Below are 12,643 nucleotides of genomic sequence, written 5' to 3'. Positions count from 1 at the left end.
ATGGACGAGTCGTCGCTTTTGGATTTACTGGAATGCTCCGTTTGTCTGGAACGGCTTGACACCACCGCCAAAGTACTGCCTTGCCAGCATACCTTCTGCCGCCGTTGCCTCGAAAACATCGTCAGCTCCCGCAACGAGTTACGCTGCCCGGAGTGTCGTATCTTGGTGGACTGCGGCGTAGATGATTTGCCAGCTAACATTCTCTTGGTTAGGTTACTGGACGGGATTAAACAGCGGCCAAGGAACGGTGGAAGACCATCATTGACCGGGATATCGCTTGGTTGTGCGGCAGGGATTTCAGCGTCACCTCCAGGAACGGCAGTCCGAGACTTGCCCATTGCTACTCGCAGCTCCCCAGTCAAGGTTTGTGCAAAGAACTTGTTAATGTTAAAGTCATACATCTGTTTCTTTGATTTAGTATTATTGTGCGTGCAGTAGCATATCCGTCATTATTGCGCTCGAGAAACAAAACGGTCATTTAACTTCTCCGACGATAGATTTAGCCTGACAAGCATCGTAGTGAACACTTATTTAAAGTTGACACTGGTTGCCTTTCCCAGTGTCCAGCCCGGTTATTTATTGTTTGTTTGTTTGTCAAAAACGTATGTTATGTATTCGCCCCTCCGATGATATGGTAGACAGCTTCTCCGTGTTTTGGACTAACACAGAGACTAGCACCATCGATAAAGAGATGGACTCCATCTCAAAAGGTTTCTGTATACACCAGCATTGTGTTACTTATTCGATAGCGTAAACATCTCTAAAGAAAGTGCTTTTTTGGATATCCTATCGCACTACCAATTCACAGTTTTGGACTTGGGTCCATATCTGCATTTAGCGTGAAAATGGCTAGAACGGGTATCACGGTTCAGAGAACAACAGGAATTGTACCTTGCTTGAAGGAGCTGTGTCAGAACCGAGGACTGGACACGGGGCTTTTTTTTTTCATGAGATCCATGGCCTCGCAAGCTTTAGTATCTTTCTCGCTGTCTCATCTGTCCCAGTATCCAGAGGTTAAAGATTAAAGCTTAAAGATTCGAAGAGCGTGTGTAATAGTAACAGAACATGAGAAAGACAGTTAATTGAAATGTTTAGTGGTTTTGTATTTTTGTAGATTAATGAAAAATGACCTCTATTCTGAGTGTGTAAGTTTTTGTGCGTGTGTGTGTGTGTAATCAGAGAGATCTTTCAGGGAGTTCTTGCTGTTCTGTGGTCTATTGACACTGTAATAAGCCGTGAAACTACCAGGAGAGTCTGGATGTTCCACTGTTACCATGGTTCCTTGAATGCTTTGCTGTGGTTGGATGTTGGAGTGCTCTTGACTGCCCAGTCATTGTTGGCTTGGCCTTTTGTGAGGTCGTAGTGTCTATGGACACCGGCAGCTTAGAGACCCCCCCCCCCCCCCCCCCCCCCCAAACAGACACACACACACACATTCACAGAGCTCTCTTAGGATACTGTGGCAGAAGTTGAAAGTGAGTACTAATGTGTAGATACTGCCTGGCCAGGTCAATGAGAGGAATACGCTGACACAGCTCAGAGAGGCTTTTTATACTGTAGGACCACTGATGTCAGGCAAAGCCAGCCTGGGGCCACTGATAACACAGAAATACACACACACACACACACACACACAATATGCAAGAACTTCTGACTGACAATTGTAACAATGTCCTAAAAAGACCTATGGTGGTTGCAGTGCAGTATACAAAATCGCCAGATTCAAGATTTTTTTTATATTTTCATTTATTTATTTATTTATTTATTTCACAAACCCTAGAGATTGTCTGCGTTTTTTTTGTTTTTTTTTGCATTTCGGTTGCTTCAAAAGAAAGCTGTGAGACAGGAGATGTAGCTACCGCAGGCCCTGCAACTCCACGCTGACTCTGCAGAATGAACCAGGCCTGATGTGCTTTGCTCTGACAGCTGCTTTGATAACCATTTAAAATGTTTGAAAGCATCTCAGATTTCAAGGGAACTGTTATTTCATCGCATCATTGTTTCTGACAGCGTGTTACGGCTCAAGTCCTGCCATTTGACAAGTTTTGGCATCTTGTTGCACTGCATTGACTTTTCTTTTCTTTTTTTTCTTTTTTTTTTTTTATCCAAAGACTGAATTTTACTGGACACTTATTCGACATTTAAGAAACCACAGCGTAAGCTACAGAAACAGACACGCAAATGCCCGCACGATCTTTTTAGCCAAAGAAGGATCCAGAGAGAGGGCTTGTGTCATTATTTCGTGATTTTTTTTTTGAGCTCGGGAAGCGGCGGAGTCGCTCCCCCTTCGGTTTAAAATGAGTGACGGAGGTGAATTTGTTTAGAGAAAAGGGCGGTAGTTAACAGATTTAGAACCCCCTTATTTCTGGTGCGGAGCAGTTATTTTGACTGTCGGAATAAAGCTGAAGAGGTGTACTCAAGCGTGTTGTTGTTGTTGTTGTTGTGTTGGGGTGTGTGCGCGCTAGCTTGGGTTGACAGGCCTGGAGGGCAAAAAAAAAACAAAGGCGCCTGTTCTCTCCGCCAATGATAAATCAACAAATGATTGTCACGCTTGTCCCTAACTGTCCTCCCATTCGAGGAGGGGGGTGGGGCTGAAGCGGAGGCGAGACTGACGGGTAAGTGGCTGCAGGACCCAGTGTGTCCTGTGGGAGTATAAAGATAAAAACGGAGTGACTACGCTCATGTAAAATGTAACCATGTAGAATGCCTGCGTGTGTATCTGCTTTGAAAGTCGCTGCTTCGTTGGAGGGTTGACCTCACGTTTGCCTTTTGTAACGATGTAGCGTCACCAGAGCGGCGTTACCGTGGTTACTCCCGACAGCTACAGCCTCAGGTCTGCTATGTCACTGCCCCTTGTGCAGTGTAGCAGTTTAAAATCTGGCATTTTACCAGAGAAAAATGCCAAGCAATGCATTCAGGAAGGGGAGGGGTGGGGGGAAGATGGTCATCCCAGTGATAGTGTCACCGCTGCAATGAAGACGGAAAAGAAGCGAACTTGTTAACAGAGTGAATTCAGAACAAGAGGTAAGTGAGCATAAACTCAGTCTGAACCATAAGTTAACACAAAAAAGGGGGGGGGGGGTTCTAGTTCTCAGTCATCTTTTTTTAGTTGCAAGCCCACGGTAAAACTTCTCTGCAAAGTCTGTGGACACTGTGCAGATCCACACTGGAGTCTGGGGACAGCGGAAGAGTCGCTTTATGAGAAGCTGAGAAGTTTGTGCCAACGCTTTTCTCAGAGGCTTTACTGACACCCTGGGCACGTCTGTCTTCACTGCAGTGCATATGGAACACATTTTTTATGTGTTGCATATATATGCGCCATCCTTCGGCTCTAAAAGATGATCGATATTGAGTCTTGAGAGTAGGACAGCTCGTGCGTGGTAGGGCACAGGAGTTCAGATCCCGCACAGGAGCAAGCAGTTGTCGTTATGGAGATATTCCTCTCCACCGACGTCTGCATGAAGCACGTATGCTGCCCTCCGCCGCCCCCAAACGCTCTGCAAACGGGCTCAGAAGCGCAACAAGCACGCGGAACGTTCCGGAACTGGCTGTATGTCTCTTTCTGTGTCGTGTTCCTCGTATGGATTTTGATTTTTCGCGGGATTGGATCTGTCGGTCCGTGGCTGGGGGGGATTGGAAAATGTATTGTGACGGACAGGGGCAGGGATGCCAGCACGTCGGTGATGTCAGCAGGAACGTTGTTTTAAGCGCTGCCGCAGCCTGAGTCAGGAATCGTAACGAGGTTGGACGTGAGACGGAAATCTTCAGCATCGTGCAAATCTGTCTTTAAACATGTAATTCACGTCCCCGTTTAAAGCGATTTATTCACCATGGCAAGTTGACACTTCATTGGCCAGACATTAAAAAGACAACTGAACTCACCCACTGAAGGCTTTTGTAGGCTGGGACAGAGTGTGACAGAGTAAGCAGGGATTAATACATCCACTGACTGATTCTTTATTTATCTGTGTGTGTCTGCTGAGAGAAAGTTTTGTTTGTCTACACCCAGAACCCTGTGTGGTTTTTCAAGAGTCTGCCTTTTTAGCTTGGTCGACAGGCAGCAGTGGAAGCCAATGACTGTGTGATTTTGCATTCAGTCTTTACACACACCCGCACACTTACACACACACACGCACACACACACACACACACACACACACACACACAGTAGCAATGAGACCGCTTGCTGAGGACGAAGTCTTCATTTAAGCATTGCTCTGCATTTCTGATGCATTTTCCCCTCTGCATTTATACCACGTCGTCCCATGAAAACCACTAACGCTCTTTCGGCTGCGTCTTCCCTGCCTCAGACCACGCACGGGCGTTCACAGTGTGAGCACACCATAAGGAGCAATAAAGAAAAAGCGTACATGTAAACCATTCGGCTCAACCACCTCATCCATTCATATCTGTATTACCCTACATCTGCTCCACACAACACAGGAGAATTTGCGTCAGATAACGTTTATAGGTTTGTGTGTGTGTGTGCATCCTATACATGATATAGACAGGCCTGCCCTCAACCAAAGAGTTTCCTAGTCGACTGGTAGTCATTAGTTCAAGCCATTATTCGACTAGTCTTTGCACGTTTATGATATTAATTTAATGATTGAAATATATTTTTTGGGGAGTAACAGAAAATGGTTTGAGTTCCAGGGCTGAGAGAGAACATTGTAAGTGACATTGTGGACACTGTGCTGCTTTACAGAGAAATACAAAACCGTAATAACGAGCTTTTAAAATATAAATTTTACAAGCGCGTGCAGGAAGTGAGCCGCCTGTTAATGACAATGCTTAAAAATGGACAATATCCCGTTTGTGTATACGCCATGGTAAAGTATAGGGTTTGAGTTATCCGAGTGGCAGCAACATCCGCAGGGTTCTCCCAGGCCGCCACACAATTAAGCCATTAATTACTTAGCATAATGGAATAATAACGTTAGGCTACTTACATGTTTCAGATGATAAGTCATGTTTGAGGTCGACGAATGATAGGCGAATCTTTGCGTGTGGAGTTTGCGTGTCACCCTCATGGGGTCGTCTTTTACACGCTCGAAATGATGTCGCACTTTGGACGGTTTCCTGCCTGACATAGTCTAATAACCTTTTAACGACAAGGTGCGGCTTCCGAATGGAGTATGAGGGGTTTTTTTTTTATCTGCGACTAACTGACCAATGAAAACTTGGTGGACTAAGACTCTTCTCACTAACTGTTTGGTTGACGATTAGGCGGCAGCCCGAGATATAACGTTTATTATACAGGATTTTCAGATTTTGTCTCGTGGTGAGTTTGAGATCAAAATTATTCACAGGCAGAGGGAGAAAAGAAAGAAAGAAAAAGAGAGAGAGAGAGAGAGAGAGAGAATGGAGCATGGTTTCCAGGGGAGGAGAGGCTTTGAGTCACTCACATTTCTCCCTCAGAAACTCTGTGAGACAGAGAGTACACACACACACACACACACACACACACACACACACACACACCCCCAGTGAGCAGGGAGTCTGGAACAGTAAAACAGAAGGGCTTGCAGTGATAACCTGAGAATTCCATTAATATTCTTTAGCACTACAGGCATAGAGAATGAAGCCACACACCCACCCCTGGTGCCCTTGGCGGAGTACTCCTGCCATTGTATTGAGTTATGAGCCGTCCAGAAGTCATTACACAGACCTGTATGCTCTGGCCCATCGGAGCATAAGTGATAAATTTTAATTCTACAAAAAAAAATGTTTCTGGCCAATACTTTATTCCGATCTTGTGAGTTGTCAGTTCCTTGACCAAATGGGAGTTTCTGGATTCAAAACAGTGTTTCGTCCCAGATTAGTTTTAATCATAATTCAGGAAAGCAGGAGATAAAAATGAATTTATTTCAATAAGCTATTAGATGTAGACTCTGAACCATGGTGGTCCTTTTGGATTGAAGATTTTTTTGAATATGTATAAATGCATTTATGAGTACAACAGGTGATTCAAGCAGAGTAAACCGTGCGATGTCTGCCTCTCTTATCGCTTGCTTTCTAATGTTTGAATCCAGGAGGATGTTGACCATGAAAATTTAATGTATGCTTTCAACTCTGAATAAAAACTAAGAGCTGTGGTATGTGCTAGTGACGCTGACACCGACTCCCTGTCAGGGGGAATACACACTACCTGCTGACCCCAGATCAGCTTTTACACGGGAGAGATTCTTTTCCTCACTACATTGTCTTCTTTTTTTTTTTTTTTAACATAGCAGCTCTCAGATCAGGATTCTGGAATGTCAGCAGTTGAACACTTGCATAAAAAAAGAGCACTGTGTAAGCATGGCAACAATAGAATGCCTTCCTTCTGTCACCAGGGAGACCACAATAGCCAATCCAAATTCTTTTTCAGCCTTGGGATCTTCGTGTATCGGCAGAACAGGAGCAGTTTTCAGTCTCGAGTTAGCGGTGAAAAGGTGGAATTCTTTCACTAGAGGACCTCTGTTGTTGACACTACAGCCTTTAACATTTCAGAGGCTGCCGGTTTCACTCTGGGCAGCTGACAGCATGTTTCTCTAGTGATTGCTCCTGTTTCTCTAAGGCAGTGCTCCTTCATTTGTCACGGAGAGGTAAACAATTCCCCTTTGGCTGAAAACTGCTGAGAAATGCTGGCCCGAGAAATACCAAATTAAAGTTCTTGCTGGGCTCTTCCATGGGTAATGGTGGTGCATTCCAGCTAATACATCGTTTACCTAGAAAGTGAGCAGTTACGGTCAGAGATGCGCAAGGTTTTTTTTTTTTCTGCGAGCATGAAAAGAGTGCCTCATTGCAAGTCAGGACACTCGTAAAAATACCACAGCATTTTCCAGTAATTATGGGCCCACTTCTTGGTCATCAATTATTCAGTTACTCCAAATGAATTGCACTGGGTCAGCTAGGTTTCAGATAGCGGGCGTATCATTCGTCCAATAGAAACAAGTGAGACCGGGAAGGAGAGACAGAGAGAGATGGAAAGTGGGACAATGGAGAGCGTATTTGGTATGTATTCATCTTAATGGAGGGATGCAGGTGATGATTTCAGCGTGCGGGTTGATCGCACCTCTGTATGGAGCGGACGTTGTGCCACAGTGATGAACGCACTCTCGAAGAGGATCAGGCAACGGCGCTGTGATTCAGGCCCTGGAAAACACAAAGCTGTTTGCGTTAATCGGGACGGATTAGAGTTTTTGATAGTCGTTGAGCAACGCTGCAGATTCACACGGCAAACTTCACACGGGGAGATTATCTCGTCCTTTGGCCGGCGTGATTTTTATGGCGCGGAGCGCAGCGTGGGCAGAAGCGTAGACTGAAAAAAGGCACATGGATCCTCTGTCGCGTATAGAGACGAGCCCTCGTGGCTAACCTCCCCTTTGCTCCCACACACCTACGCTGTGTGAAATACTGCAGCCATTTCGAATTTTGTATCATCTTTCAGGATGAGCGGTTGGCTGAAGCAACAATGGAAACAAGACCAGGGTGGAAGCCTAGCAATGCATGTGTCAGCTGGACAGAGATTAAACATAATTTGGCCTGACTTAATCTTTTTTTGGTTGTTTTATCATTGATGGCGTAGTTCACGCCAACAAAGAAAGGTTGTCAGATGTGCTATCGCCAAAGGTCATGAAAAGAGCCTGATTGGCCTTGTTTCAGTCCGGTCACTCTTAAACACTTCACACTGGCCGGCAGCACAGAGAAACGGAGCCAAGTCCAACCATGCCTCGGATAGGAGCTCCGTGACGTACCCATGGTGTATTCGGAGCGCTCCGTACTTAACATCTGATTAATGCGGCGCGATGGCGGGCGTGCTATCGCGGTCCGTCCGCCGTCTCTCGGCCTCTGTCAACTACAGCACGTACGCGCTTAGGTCTCGCTTAGCTCTTTGAATTAGCGAAGTTCAGTAAGATAACCTCATAATTTATTAACAACGTTGGAATCTCATTTACAACATCCTCACACTGAGGGGGCTAAATTAATTCAAGGAAAGAGGGATATATCAAAGCTGGCCCTTTGTCTCTGGTGACGCCAAGGCTCTTTGTGGAAGGCTGCGGAGTCCCATCTTTTTGATACTGGCCCCATCTCGGCGGCGGCCGGCGTTTGACGGCATTCATAAATGGAATATGTAATGTTTTCCTAATGAGCACTCAGGTTGTTTACTCGGGGGCCGCGGAGCTAATGAAAAAGCGGCGAAGTGCTAATCCACCGCTGTCAGGCGTAACAGACCCCGCTGTAGCGCCGGTTCATGAAGCTAATCTACATTCCGCCTGCATTGTTGTGCATCAAAAAAAAAAAAAAAGAAAAAAGAAAGAGCTGAAGATGATGTCATTTATCTGCTAAAAGGACAGCAGCAGTAACAGTCCTCAGATGGAGCAGACAGAAAACTGGCTTTAGTCTGCGACAGGCTGACACGCTCGCATCTTGTCATTACATTTGTGTTAAGGCCAAATCGCTCCTTGAAAATGGAGTAATAACGATATAAATTCCATTTTGTTATATCTTATGCTCAGTGGAATTCCATTTTGCTAGATACGACAGTCCATAGAGTTTTTGATCTTACTTGTCAACATTATGATTTCTTTTTTTTTTTTTTTTTTGCTTTCTTTCACTGTGAGCTGCTGTGCCCAACAAAATGTTTTATAATGCTACGCTCTCTTAAAATTACTTCACATCAGGAAAATGAACAAGGTCCCATGAATAATGTAAAAAAAAAAATATATATCATGGAAAACTTGTGTCATTTATGTGAAAATCCTGCAAACGAGATGAAGTGAAACTTCAGATCTTGCTCTAGCTCTCAGCTTTTTCGTTTTTTTTTAACACAGCAACATGTTTTATACAAATGAAAAATCTTCACACCATGTCAGAAAAGTCATTTTCAATCACTGGTTAAACAAGGAAAAGCAAATGCTCATTTTTGGACATTCGTAAGGCTTTTAGCTGGATGTAACCTCGGGACTTCAAATGGGAGAAGAGGAAGGAAGACGCACAAGGGGGTGCCTGCCAGCATTTCCTTGGAGAATGCATGTTGCCTTTTTTTTTTTTTTTTTTTAAATTCTTTTTCCCCCGGGGGTGGGCAGTGCACAGATAGGGCAATTCAGGGTCATCCCGACTCACAGTGGAGTTTGGCTTTTGTTCAGCAAGGGTTCAGGGGTGAATCCCCCCCCATCTCAAAACACTATTGTTAGTATGGAAATGACGGGTGAGAAAAAGGCTAGCCACACAGCTCCGCTATAAAAAAGGGCCAACAGAAAAAAAAAAACTGAATTATTTATCACCATGGAGACCAAAATAACGTTAAAATAATAACGGCGTATCTGCCGTTGATGTTTGGCAATCTTAAAAGGAGGATTATGTTCTCCACTGTTCCACTGTTGGGATCGTGTTAATCTGGAGGTAATGAGTGATTACAGATATGCAACGTGTGTCGTATTTGTTTAATTTTAATTTTTTCACACTTTAGCAAATAGAATGTCCCGTAACATACATCAAAGCCTCCACCCTTAATTCCCAGATTAATGAGGCTGGAATCCTTTTAGTCCTCTCCTGACTTTTTTTTTTTTTCCCCTCTGCGGCTAAAATTGGAACTCATTCAGTATTACGTTTAGATTAGATTACTTAACTATGAGACCAGAACCTTCTCTCTCTCTCTCTCTCTCTCTCTCTCTCTGAGTTTCTCAGTGTGTTTTTGTTTTTGTTAGAGCGTTTGGCTTTTACCCTCTTCTTCTCTGCCTTTGAAAGTGAAACCCTGGGAGAGACGGGGAGAGAGAGAGAGAGAGAGAGAGAGAGACAGAGAGAGAGAGAGAGACAGAGAGACAGAGAGAGACAGAGAGAGAGAGTGCTTGGGTCTCTCAGCCAGTTCTCTTTCTCCCTGGCCTTGGAGCGCTGGAGCTGTTGGAGAGGCCGATGTTTACTCATGAGAAGCAGTGGGCCACTGTCTCATGGAAAAGCTGATGAGGCCGCGGTGTCAGAGGGGTTAATGGCTTCGGCAGAGTCGGTGGTCACTGCCAGGCAGCTGTAGGCCTGGGTCAGGTGGGGCTCCCTCCTCGCCCCAGGAGAGGTTTGGACAGGTCCAGCAGGGGTTGGATGAGGTCATTAAAGGAGGTCTGGCTTGGGAACGAACTCTAGATTTGGCAGCCGACGTCGTGACATCTGCGGGTCTGCCGCCAGGGGTGTTGTAACAGAAACTGTTAGTGAGTTTGGGAGAGATGATAAGTAAGGACATGAAACAATGGGCGTTTTATTTATTTGTTTATTTATTTTTTTTTTTTGCTGAACGTCAGAAACAGGTTGACATGGTGTGGAAAGTATTTCTTCTTGGAGATGTCTTCAGGTTTCCACAAGAATGAAGCGGAGTGAGTGCATATGGTATGAATTACATGCAGGTTGTTTGGTTTTTTGCTCTTTTTTTTTTTGTTATGACTAACACTTTCAGTCAAACTGTACCATAGTTTCAGAACTTTTTTTTTTGTAGAAATGATACATGAGACAAGAAACAGCTGAAGGAACGTTGACGAAAACTGCTAAGAAAAACTTGTTTGTTTTGTTTTTCACTTCAATCACAAGTGGATGTTGGATCACAAAGGAGTCTAATCATGAACACAAATGCAGTCTTGTAGATGATTCTAGAAAAAAGCAAAGATCTAAATCTGTTTGGTCCTGATTAAGATTTCAGTTTCTCACTCCAGAGGAGGAAGGAAGTCTGAGAGACAGGAGAAAGCAGAGATGGGTTTTTCAAGGAAAACACTGAAGAGACAAGTCACAGGGCCTCTTCTTCTCTGCACTTTGTCTTCCCCTGCACTGCTCTCAAATATTTAGGGGTTATGTGCTTCCCGTTGGCAATTATCTGCGCGGAGAGCCAACGTGAATCATTTCCTGTGGTGGCCAAGAAATCCGATGTTTTCCTCTGGACTGTTTAGTCTGGTGAAAAAGATGAAAACCTGCCTCATCAAACCCGCCGACGTGCAGGATCCAGGCCAAGAGCTACAGCCCCCGGTGCAGGCAGACAGCTACGGCTCCTGGGGAGAGGCTACTAAGGTACACATTTACCATCCTGAACATTTACGAGGCCACCATTTGCTCCGTGAACGGTTGGATGGATGTGCTGAGGTTAAAAAAAAAAAAAAAAAAAAGTTGGTGTGAGATTTATGAGGTTTTTATCAGAGACCTGTCTTGATTGCGGCAGATAATTACAGCAAGTTTGCAAGATATCGACTACAGCGTAGTTGGCTGTCAGACAAATCCCTCATCCGTCTGAAAATGAAAATGTGAATTCCTTCGATGGAACTGTTACAGACTTTGCGAACTCTCCTTTTTTGTTGAACGCTTAATGATTTTTGAACGAATTTTGGCCAGAGACATCCTCCAGCACAGCTTGGAACTATGTTAGTTCATTTTTTAATTTATTTTCGAGAGGCTTTGAATCTGGTGATTCACAGTGAGAGTGGAGAATTCCGCCCCGGATGTTTACCACAGTTTTTTTTTTTTTTGTATGTTTTTGTCCCGAGGAGACATGTGAGTGTGTCAGCACATCCAGTTCTGAGGTTTATCTTGTGGAACCTCAGAAGGGAACAGCCACTGGAAGTCTTTTTGGATGGCGGGGGCTGCTCTGTTTTTCCTCTCCACTGTTGGCTTGCTCCTTGGCTCTCATGGTGAGGACAGCTGGAGAGTAGGAGGAAGAGGAGGAGGAGGAGGGATGTGGTAAGACTGTCTCCCTGAATGAACTACTTCATCTTTTACCCTGAATCAGACTCCTCTTTGACACCTGCCCCCCCCCCATACAACCACCATAACCACCACCATTATGCTAGTACATCCAACTAGCGTTACCTGCTACATGCTAATGGCGAGCTTTAATATCAGCTAGACACCCACTGATTTGAGACCCCGGACTGACATGTTTTTCCCAGAGACTGGTGATTTACACAAGTTTTTTGGGAAATGGTAAAAGTTGAAAAGTTTGGTTTTTTTATATTGTCCTTTCAGTGAACTGGATGATTAAAATTCATTATTTTCCCTTTGGCCTCATATAAACATCTTAATATTATTTGACTTTTTTTTTTTTTTCCGTTGAGCCTCATGATTAAACAGTGGCATCGGTTGAGGTTTTTTTTTTTTTGTCCCTTTCTCTCTTTAAGTGGCTTTGTTTTCCTGGGCTGTCTCTAGGTAAACATTTGCGTGTACAGGCTTGCTAAACTCTGACTCACCTCTGCTTCAAAGCCATTCTGTGACTGTAAACTGATCCCTGGCACCTGACACTATGAGGATAAAAATACCCACAAGACCACCCCTGGAGTCTGCTCACTCATTCATTCATTCATTTAATGGTGCTCTCTTCCTCTCCGTTCTAGTCGTGTCTTGGACACAATTAAGTTAATGAGGAATCGCTGAAGCTGTATTGTTTACTGTTATTATTATTTTATTTTCGAAGATAGTGGCAATTCTTTCTGTCTTGTGTGTGTGTATGTGTCTGTGTGTGTGTGTGTGTTTTCCTTCCCTATGTCTTACCTCAGAACTGAATTCATGGGGAATAAATAGAAATATGGAGGCTTTATCTCAAACCTGGAGGTAAAATAAAGATTTTTATCTGTGAGTGGTGATGATGTAATGCCATTGTCGGCTGTCTACCATCAATAATCTCCAGACAGTT

The 12,643-nt window shown here is 44.3% G+C and overlaps 1 protein-coding gene across 1 annotated transcript in view; it reads left to right on the top strand.

The window, feature by feature from the left end:
- The window catches only part of LOC115823134 (E3 ubiquitin-protein ligase SH3RF3-like), a 119,238-nt gene continuing 106,595 nt past the window's right edge, over positions 1 to 12,643 (top strand). The window contains exon 1 of the mRNA XM_030787154.1: positions 1 to 363. Within this exon, the coding sequence (XP_030643014.1) occupies positions 1 to 363 (363 nt within the window). The remainder of the gene's footprint in view (positions 364 to 12,643) is intronic.

Source organism: Chanos chanos, chromosome 10, assembly GCF_902362185.1.
Source record: "Chanos chanos chromosome 10, fChaCha1.1, whole genome shotgun sequence".
In the NCBI taxonomy this organism is placed as follows: Eukaryota; Metazoa; Chordata; class Actinopteri; order Gonorynchiformes; family Chanidae; genus Chanos; species Chanos chanos.
Note: the sequence above shows the minus strand (reverse complement) of the source record. Positions and strands in the feature narration are given on the sequence as shown.